The 10,730-nt window shown below is 28.8% G+C and overlaps 1 protein-coding gene across 1 annotated transcript; it reads left to right on the forward strand.

Annotated features, from left to right (window-relative positions):
- The first annotated feature begins 213 nt into the window (after nucleotides 1-213).
- On the forward strand, nucleotides 214-8,908 carry cnk (connector enhancer of ksr). The gene is given in 15 exon segments (XM_015328868.2): nucleotides 214-456; nucleotides 1,284-1,873; nucleotides 2,058-2,168; nucleotides 2,254-2,504; nucleotides 2,574-2,920; nucleotides 2,923-3,119; nucleotides 3,121-3,498; nucleotides 3,500-4,883; nucleotides 4,986-5,115; nucleotides 5,210-5,704; nucleotides 5,792-5,938; nucleotides 6,016-6,788; nucleotides 6,892-7,296; nucleotides 7,891-8,114; nucleotides 8,197-8,908. Coding segments are annotated over 15 exon segments (5,712 nt in total). The 5' UTR covers nucleotides 214-398; the 3' UTR covers nucleotides 8,419-8,908.
- Nucleotides 8,909-10,730: the final 1,822 nt, after the last annotated feature.

The following is a 10,730-nucleotide window of genomic DNA, read 5'->3' on the forward strand; positions in this document are numbered from 1 at the left end:
GTCATTTTTTTTTTTAAACATTACGCGTTTCATTGTTGAGGCTCGACCAATGAGAGTGTAGAGTACACGTGGCTCCACTTAAAGATCAAGCGGATTTTCAACGAATTATTAACCAACGAAAAAATAGTTCTCTCAAATAATAATATACATGATGATACTCATCTAGATTACGAGCAATTGCCCAATAAATGCACTTTTATGCTCTTTGTCGTAAAATATGCGACAGATGCGCACCGTAGCGTGATTATTGCCAATTAATATGCGAGCATATGTAAGGTTATGGTAATTAATCGTTTCGTTATCGACGGGGCAGACTTGGAATTGGCACAATTGAAGATGAACTCAGACTGCGGAGTGCACTATCGTGTTTTTGTGAATTAATATATACGGGTCGGGACATGGCGTATGTTAATGTAGCCGAATGGAAAACACATCAAGTGTGCGAGTGGTTAAAAGGTGTTAACAAATGTTAATAACTTAACTGTATATTAATTGTTATCATCATTTATTTATCTATCGCGAAAATAATCGCGATAGCCGCTTTTTCGTGTGTGAGAGAGAGAGCGTGGGAAATCTTTTCTCAATTGTTAAATTTCCCCTCTTTGTACCCTTCCTACCCTTTGCTCCTCTCCATCCCTAGTCCTCATCATTATCATCATCATCTTTCAATTTATCGATGCAAGAAAACTGCAAGTTCCTTTGTTCTTTGATTAAGTTTATTCGAGAGAAAAAACCACGCCTTCTTCCTACGTTCTAATTGCATAATTCGTTAATTATGTTTCCTCGTGATGCCAATAATGAATGACCTCTGTTATAATGATATATTACGTTTGACATTAGATCGTCGAACTTAAATGCTATTGTTATATATATACATATATATGTGTATATATATATATATATATATATATATATATATATATATATATATATATATTAGTCAACGGAAGTTATTTACATCCTGTTCCAATCTTTTCTTTACTTATTTTTGTATTTTTTACATGTCTTATCGTCTCACCGATTCATTACAATATCTTTAACTTGATTTTTAATATCATAGACAATAGAGTTATTGTTTTATTATTTTTTATTTTTATTGATTTAGGATATATGTTAATATAATATTCCATATTAAATTGATTATCTCTAACAATTATTTTCTTTATAAATCTTCAATAAAATGATATTTTGGAAGGAATAATTTTCTATAGATTTAAATGTAAATATGTATATGTAATGTTATATGTTAATGTATATATAATCATAGATTAATGGTATTTTAGGATTGGATAATGCTGTGCTCCCTTACGTTCATAGTTTTATGAATCATTATGTCAACGGACAACAACTTTTAAGTTTGAGACCAGAGGATCTAGAACATCTTGGTGTATTGAAACTTGGTCATCAAGAAATTATTTTAGAAGCTGTAGAATATTTAAGAAATTTCCATTACGAATTGGATCGTGAAAATTTGCAATTGTTAGCACTAAGGTTGTCCTGTCAGGCACATAGCTTGTACAATGAACTATCACGTCAAACTGATTCTAAACCTGTTACTACGCAAACATTATCGGATGTAGCGTCAGTAGTTATGACTGTAAAACCATTAGTAAGATGGCTTGATCGTCCTCCTTTCAGTGGTCAATTGGATTATAATGATAAAAAAGTCAAATTAATGAAATTAGCATTAGAAATGGCAACTTGTGCTCAAAGAGATAGATTTGCTGAAAAACCTATTGAAAAAATTCGATCTACTTGTGAACAATTAGCAAAATTGGCCGACTATGTAATTCAAGATGTTGCTGATCCAATGATTTTACAACCAGTTACCTTGGATTTGGCTACATTAAAAAAAAGACCTGGCGACGAGTTGGTAAGATATTATAATTCTAAGTAAATATAGGCTTAATTGGAACATCCTTTTTAGATAATGCCTTGTGTATTTTCTTATAATATTATGATTGTCACTTCCTTTATAGATAATTTGCTTTTATCTATACATCATATGTACAATATATACATATAAATTGAATATCATTTTTGTATTTTATATATAGGGATTTTATATTTTACCTTCCTTTCATGGAATACATCAAATAGCAGATATTAAATTTGGATCGGCTGCACATCAATGTGGAAAAATGGAAGAAGGAGATGAAATAGTTCAAGTAATATTTTATCCAATTTATTATTATTATTATTTCTCATTATCATCAATTGTTATTTAATTGTTAGTTAAAATACAATTGTCAGATTAATTATCAAACTGTCGTCGGATGGGAAAGAAAAAGCGTATTGGAATTATTCCGTGAGAGTCCTAACGAAATACTAGTAACATTGAAGAGAAGACCAAGGCATACTAAAGTATATGGACAAATTTATATTAAACCATATAGACTTCCGAGCAATAAAAAAACACCGTATACGACAAGATGGCAACATAATCTTCCATCACCACGACCAGAATTATTAACTATACCTGATTTTACTATGCCTTTGCCAAGGTATGTATGTGCATGATATATTTATAAGTTTCATTTAATTGAATTTATCTATATTTTTATTGTGATCAGGCATACACCAAAGAATACTAGCCCACAACCAGCAGATATTACAGATACTGTTAATATACTTGATACAATAGCAACCGATAGCAGCGATTCTGATAGCGAAGTTGAACCACCTGTATCTGTTCGTTTGTATTCTACCAAACCAAGAAGTTTAGTTCAAAGAAGAGCTACGATAACTGGTGCTAGTCCAACTACTAAACACGGAGTCGATATAGAACAATTTTGGAAAGAGTTGAAACAAGAACATAGCACTACATTCCAATTAAGAGATAAGGCAGCATCCTGTGCACACAGTTTAGATAGCGTACCATCAAATTTGCGCCCACAAACATGCTTAGGTATAGAATCAACGTTAAGAAAAAAAGACCTGATACGCAAATAGATGATAAAAAAGATGAATCTAATGAAAAACCAAGCGAGACTGAAATAACTCATACGGATGAATGCAAAAGTTTATTACAAGATATGAAAGAAGTTAACAAAGTAACTACTATTAATAAAGAAGTATCAAGTGTTGTTTTAAGAAATGTTGATAGTTCTTCCTTTCAAAAAAATAATCAATTCAACTACCGTAAATAATATGAGTGATACAAATGTGCCTTTAGATGAATGTAACAATTGTTGTATTAGTGATAGATCTAATAATAATAATAACAACAACAACAATACTAAATTAAACAGTAATGAATTTAATGCGAGTAACGTTAAGGATCGTGGAAGATTAGATAAAAGTTATAGCACGCCTGCATATGAGGATTCTATAGAGAATAATGTTGAGATTGATAGAAAGTTATTACTTTTGAATAACTCATTTGAAAAGACTAATTATTCTTCGTCCAATGTTACGAATTCAAAGGATGTTACGTTTAATATGACTACTAATGAAAATAAAGAAGAACTACAGAATAGAGAAAATATAAATAATGAAGAAGAAGAAGAAGAAGAAAAAAGAGGATAATAATGATGAAAATGTGATTGTTAATGTTTCACAAAAAATAACTAATTTTGAAAATAAGATTCGCTTGAACAATATTATAACAGATTCTACGCAAATAAATCTAGATAATAGAGATTGTAAAGATTGTTTGAAGGAGAACCAAAGCAATATTGTTGAATCTATAATATCGGATAACGAATTATCCGATAAAGAACACCTAGTAGATAGCATAAAACATAAGGAAATAGACAATACTATAAAAAGTGACTATCATAAAATAACTGAGAACAATATAATTGACTACGATACGAAAGAAGAAAGATTAGAATTAAATACTAATTATATTGAATTAAAATCTGGCAGCAATAATGAAGACGACGACGTAGCATTAAAAAGATTTGGTAAGATTTTACAATCTAGTGACTATAATTCAATGGAAAAATTAACAACAGAACGACAATATTCTAGTTCACATGTAAAAGAAGTTTCTACAGACGTACAGGAAGAAATACCAATAAATAATTGTTGTAATTATAATGTAGAAATGCAAGATATTATGCAACGTACAACAAAGATTCAAATTAGTCCAAATTCACGTAATAATGGTATGAAAAATTCAAATCCTATCGTTGTTGAACCTAAAATACATTCTTGTAGATATATTGAATTACCTAAAGTTGAATCTACTAAAAAATTTGAAATAAGATCACATTTAATACCACCTGAACCACCACCTCGTAAATATATTCCTAAACCAGCAGAAGTACCTGAATCTGGTAATGTTTTGAAATCAACAGGTAAATCTATAATATCACCAAGACATCATATGAGAAAGGATTCTAAAGGTGGTAATATTTTGATAGAAAGAAACAACGATTTAGATCACAATGAAAGTGACGATTGTTTGAGTATTTATTCGAAAAGAATGGACAAATCTTCGAGTTTAAATAATAAATTAAACGCATCGATTGACAATCAAAGATCAATATCAATTGATTCTACTACGGATATTAATAATTTTGAAATTTATGATAAACAATTGAGAGATGAAAGATCATCCCATTGTGAGAAACATGAACAATTCGTAGACAAATTTGTTGTTTCTTCTAATAATTCATTGTCGGATTGTTACAAGTCTGATAACTGCTCTTGGAATAGCGATTTTTCTGAAAGTTCAATCTGTACAAAGCAAGAACAATTATTGGAATCATCCAGATCGAATATTAGCAAACTATCAGAAAAAGATAAGAGCTTTGAGAAAGCTGTTGTTAATAAAGCTATGATGGTAGCTAGAAGTATTGGTTTACATGGAGGTTTGAGTAAGTCTTCTAGCAACAGTCCAAGAAGTAATAGAAAGAGGAATACCTTATTAGCAAGTAAGTATAATTCAGTTGAATTTTTACAATTGGATGATAGATATTTTATATTTATTTATTTATATGTTTCTAATAAATCTCTTTTTTTTTTTATTTAAATAGAAAAAAGAAACATATCCGTAAAAGATCTTGGTATGGGCGATATGGAAGGATGGTTAACATATCGCAGTAGAGGTGCTGGAGGTGCATGGGCCAGAGCATGGTTTGTTTTGAAACGTGCAGCTTTGTATAGGTGAATATATCAAGAAATATATTATGAATTATTGAAATAATATTAATAAAATTATAAGTACATTATTTTAATCTTATTATCTTATTATTTATAGGTTCAAAATGCAAAACAGTACGAAAGCTGACTGTCTTATAGCTTTAACAGGTTTTACAGTATCACAAGCAACTGAAGTCAAATCAAGGAAGCATGCTTTTAAAGTTTATCATACAGGAACAGTATTTTATTTTGCTGCTGATACTGAAGATTGTTTAACTCTTTGGCTCGATGCTGTAAATAAAGCAACATTGGGAACAGACGTACACAATAGAAACAGTGCACTTTTTAGTGAAACTGACGAAAGTGACAATGAATATAAAAATAAGTTGAAACTCACTAATACTCCTGAAAGTAAACCTAATGTGGAAAAATCATTTGGATCTTTAAAGAAAACTGTACGAAAGGATCAATTATACAAAGACCATGAAGCTGGTGGTGCGAGTTTGGATAGAAAATATTTAAGATTTCTTGGTACGAGAAATCAAAATATTCCTGTACCAACAGCTCAGTTTAGAAGTTATAGAAGAGTACTTCCTACAAATATGGCAAATAAGTAAATATTTATATATATAATTATGTTTAAGTAAATAGAATCAAATTTATGTTATAAAATCTTTTTCTTGTTTTTTTTTTTTTATAGAAAAGAAGATTGTATGACGTATTCTCCAGATTTACAAATGACAATAGCAGGAAGTACGTTTTATGGATTAAGTGCTTCTCAAAGTGCCACTGATATGTCTTATAGTAATCAAGAAATGATTGATTATCGACGTCCTGCTGCAGATAGGTAAATATAATCTTAATTATCAAAACGACGTATCTTTTTATCAATGAAATTTTCATATTTTCATTGTACACACTTAGATTTACCAATTGTCGCAGTAAAAAACCAGAAGAATTGCAAGGATTTATAACTTTAGAACAATTTATGTTGTCTCAACAAGAGGAAGATCAAAGACAAAATACAATGCAAAGATCAATATCTCCTCGAGTTACACCTAATGATCACATTTATGCACATAATAGACACGTTAATGATGTTTGTCTAACTAACGATGAATCGTATGCTGCTGATGGATATATTAATGAAGGAATTGTTTATAATCAATATAAAAATAATAGTGAGATTTCTTCTTCTTCTTCGTTGTGCAGAAATTCCAAAACACCTGACGATTATTACAAAACAACTCGTCAACAAAATTTATCATCATCATCATCATCATCATCAAATGTTATTACTTCGAATGATAAAAAAACAGATTGTTGCTTACACGACAAATCTTGTAAATGTAAAAATGTTATACAGCACAAAAGACAATTAGATCTTAGTAACAATTATAAAAGAAGAACACAAGATAATTTGTCTCATCAATCATTTAGACAAAATGATTCTTTACCGAGACGACACGAATTCCCACAACCAACAGTTCCAGTCTGTCATAGTACGCCTGATACTCGAAGTGATAGTAGACATAGAAATATCAGTTATGATCGTAATGCACATTTACCTACTCGTGATATACAGTTCATAAATCATAAAGAAAATAAAAGATCTAACGATTATGCAATTCCACAAGAAATAGGTACTTTGATAGATGATCTTCGATTAGTATCTAAGAGACTTCATAAAAACGAAGGTAAATTAATTATTATTATTATTATTATTTATATTGAATTTATTTTCAATGATTATATATTTATTATTACTTCTTATTTATATAATTATTATTACTTCTATAGAAAATTCAGGATCTAGCGGTGATCTTACATATTTTGTTTCTTCTGATACGTTACAACGAGCAAAGAAGGAAGCAACCGTAACGCGTAAAGGAAGTTTTAATCTAGCTAATCATTGTCGAGATTATTTTCCTTCGGATAAACGTTGGCTTGATTCTTTGAGATGCGTTGACAAGAAGAATATTAATTATGATAGAAATCGATTGAAAAATGCGGCACAATATCAGCCTCCACCGATACCAGCTTCGTCGTTTGAACAAGAAGGAATGAGAGCTACTTTTGAGATGCATCTTGATAAAAAAGATCAAGTTCAAAAAACTAATAGATTGAAAACTTTATTCAGCACTAAAGGTCATCAAAAACCGTGTACTTTGGATTTACCTAAAGACGGTCAAAAAACTTTACTAGGTAAATATTCAACATTATTTTTATAATACGTAGGTTGAAACTTAAATAGTAGCAACTATTTATTCACAACCGATACAAAAGAGTTACATGTTTGCACCTGTTACTGTCCCTCAAAGTAGTCACCAGCGTTGTGTAGAACCCGTTGCCAGCGTTAACAGAGCCTGTTCTGTTGATGGTGCGAATGGAGCGGTCTACTGCCATGTCTCATCCAGTGTTACTCTCCTTCGCGCTCATAGCGCTCCGTCTGAGCAGCAGCGTCGTAGCGCATCCATTTCTGCATTTCCGTCAATTCATGCGAAACCCATCGTGGCATTCGCTTCAGAACTGTTCCAGAGATTCGACAGGCAGTAGATCGCTCCATTCACATCATCAACAAAACAGGCTCTGCTAATGGTATACTACGCCTTCCACATCGCTGGCAATGGGTTCTACACAACGCTGGTGACTACTTTGAAGGACAGTAACAGGTGCAAACATGTAACTCTTTTGTATCGGTTGTGAATAAATAGTTGCCATTATTTAAGTTTCAACCTACGTAGATTATTATATTATTATTCATTTATCTGTTGTATTAATCATTTTAATTTGATATAGGATCACCGAGATTGCACAGAGCATTGTTTTGGGATAAAAATTCTAATCATCAACAAAAATCTTCTATCATCAACGAGACTCAAAGTCCTGGTGATAGTGGAATCAGTCAATCATTAAGTTCCTTCAGTACAAACAGTCATTCCCAAAATTTAAGTTACAGTTGCAGTTCAATGAGCGATTGGAGTCCTGATACACCAGGACCTAACTCGCCACGCACATCTAGAGTAAGTAAAAAATGAAAAAAAAATGTCTTGTTAATAATTAATTTAAAAATAATGTTTATATATATATATATTTTGTCTTCAGTCTAACGTTGGTGGTCACGTGTATCAAAAAGAAATGTCATCTTCAGAAAGAAAATGTCTTTCACCACCAAAGTTACCTTACATACCACCACCAACATCTCCACCTCCTGATTATCCTGGATTGGAGTATCCACCTGTATTTGAACCTGGTACTTATTCTTTGTCAGATGCTTCTTTGTTACGTAATCGTAATAAGACTATCGATAGTAGTAATACTCAGTAAATAAGAAATACAAACATTAAATACTAATGTATGTATAATATCATCCCACACAGTGTGTGTATATACTGAAAGTTATTTTAATAGAAACAACCACCAAAGATAATTCTTTTCACTGTAAAGTATTATTTGATAAACGAAAATGTTACAAGATTTCTATTAATTTAACTGAAATTCATATTAGTAACAACAAACAAGCAAAATAAGAAAAAAAAAAAAAAAAAAGAAAAACAAGGAAAATGTGTTTAGAACTATGATTCAGTTTAAGAAAAAATAAATCTGTCCATTTTTGTCGCCTGCACACGTTCCAACGATGTGATGCTGCTGCAAAGAATTATATAAATTAGTATTTGACAATTTTTTATATAATGATAAATTGGTATACTGTTTATAATTAACATAAGTATTGAAAGAAACAGTTTCGCGATTATATAGATAACTGGAAGACTGAGATAATTGTTATTTAACATTGCCTTCTAGGTGCTATAAAATAGTGGTTGTGTTCAAATCTAAGAACTCCAAAGAATTATACTTTTTACTACTATATATATATATACATAATATATACATATATATATATATATTATGTATATAGTTGAAATTCTTAGATTTAAACAATTTTCAAATTATTACTTTACTTTACTTTACTTTATTTTCCTACTTTACTCTTTTTTTTTTTTTTTTTTTTTTAAATAATTTATGTACTTTTTAAGAGCATATCACGTACTCGTAACAGCGAGAAAGAGATTTTTTTACAATATAATACTAAGTATATAATTTTAAGAGACATTACACATACACAACAACAACAACAACAACAACAACCTTTTATTACTCTTATATGCTTGATTCTTTTTTATAGTAAGAATTTCAAACGAATTTTTATATTGTCAAATATGTACATTTTTATGTAAATTGATATATTTCATTTATGTACGCACATAATATATATATATATATATATATATATATATATATATATATATATATATATATATTTTATAAAGTTATAATTATATTTTATTGCAAAAGTGATTATATGATGAAAATTTTTCGTGTAGGATTTAATTTGTAAATTGTTTTTTATATATATATATATAATATATAATTCCTACACATTTTTTATTATTAATAATGCAATAATAAATAAATTAAGTTGCTTCTTGTTTTAATTAAAGTTTTTATATACAAAAAAAATCGGTGAAATACCAATACTATTATATCTCTAGTATTATTAGCGTATTAGTATTAATTATCTTTATCTTAATATATATATATATATATATATATAAATTACGTGTCACGTTGTTTGTCCGCAATGGACTCCTAAACTACTGAACCGATTTTAATAAAATTATGCACACCGTGTGCAGTTTCATCCAACTTGAAAGATAGGATAGTTTATATCTCAATTTATATTATAATATATAATAATATTCACTATTGTCAATTGTTTTCAATTGTATGACTTACAGTATGAAGAAAAAAAAAATGGAAAGAAAGAAAAAAAATTATATTTAATCATAATATTATTATAATAAAACTTTGAAGTTGCGTAAAAAAAGAAAAAAAAACAAGATTTTCATGATGATAAATGTGATGAAACGTGAAAGTGCCTACATATTTTTTTATTGTAAATTATACATATATATATATAAATTAGAAAATAGTTAAATAATTATCTATCTATACTTGAAGATATTTATAAAAAAAAAGGAAGAGAAAGAAAGAAAAAAAAGTGAATAAATTTTGTATACAATTAGGCGAAACAAACAAAAATTAGTCAATAAAAGCTAATTTGTTGTTTTTTTTTTTTTTTTTTTTCAAATTTTAAATGCACACATTATATTATTTGTTAACGTTAGAGTTAAAAAATAAAAGAAAAAAAATTACAAAAAAAAAAAAGAAGAAAAAAAGGATGAATTTTTTTTTCTTTTTTTGTAAAGTATTATTATAATACAACGATTGATATATATTAAATTGTTTTTTAACTCGATATAATAATAACTTGAAAAGTTGCAATTTTAACATGTAAGCAAAATATTTGATCCATTTCAAATAAGCCATTAAAGTAACATTTTTCAAATAGCATTTGTTATTGTGCAAATAATATTTCATTTGGCTGGCACATTTTATTATTTTACAACAATTCGAATATGTACATTTGTAAAAGATGTATTTTATGTAATTTAATCCCGAGAAGAGCATCATTCTTTCTCACGAATCCATCTAATAAAAGAAAGAAAAAAAAAGAAAAAAAGAAAGAAAAAAAGAAGAAAAAAAGAAAGAATAATTTTTTTTTTCAATATTTAAAA

The sequence above is a fragment of the Polistes dominula genome, unplaced genomic scaffold, assembly GCF_049000335.1.
Source record: "Polistes dominula isolate Pdom_NZ unplaced genomic scaffold, Pdom_raw_medaka contig_11, whole genome shotgun sequence".
Lineage (NCBI taxonomy): Eukaryota > Metazoa > Arthropoda > Insecta > Hymenoptera > Vespidae > Polistes > Polistes dominula.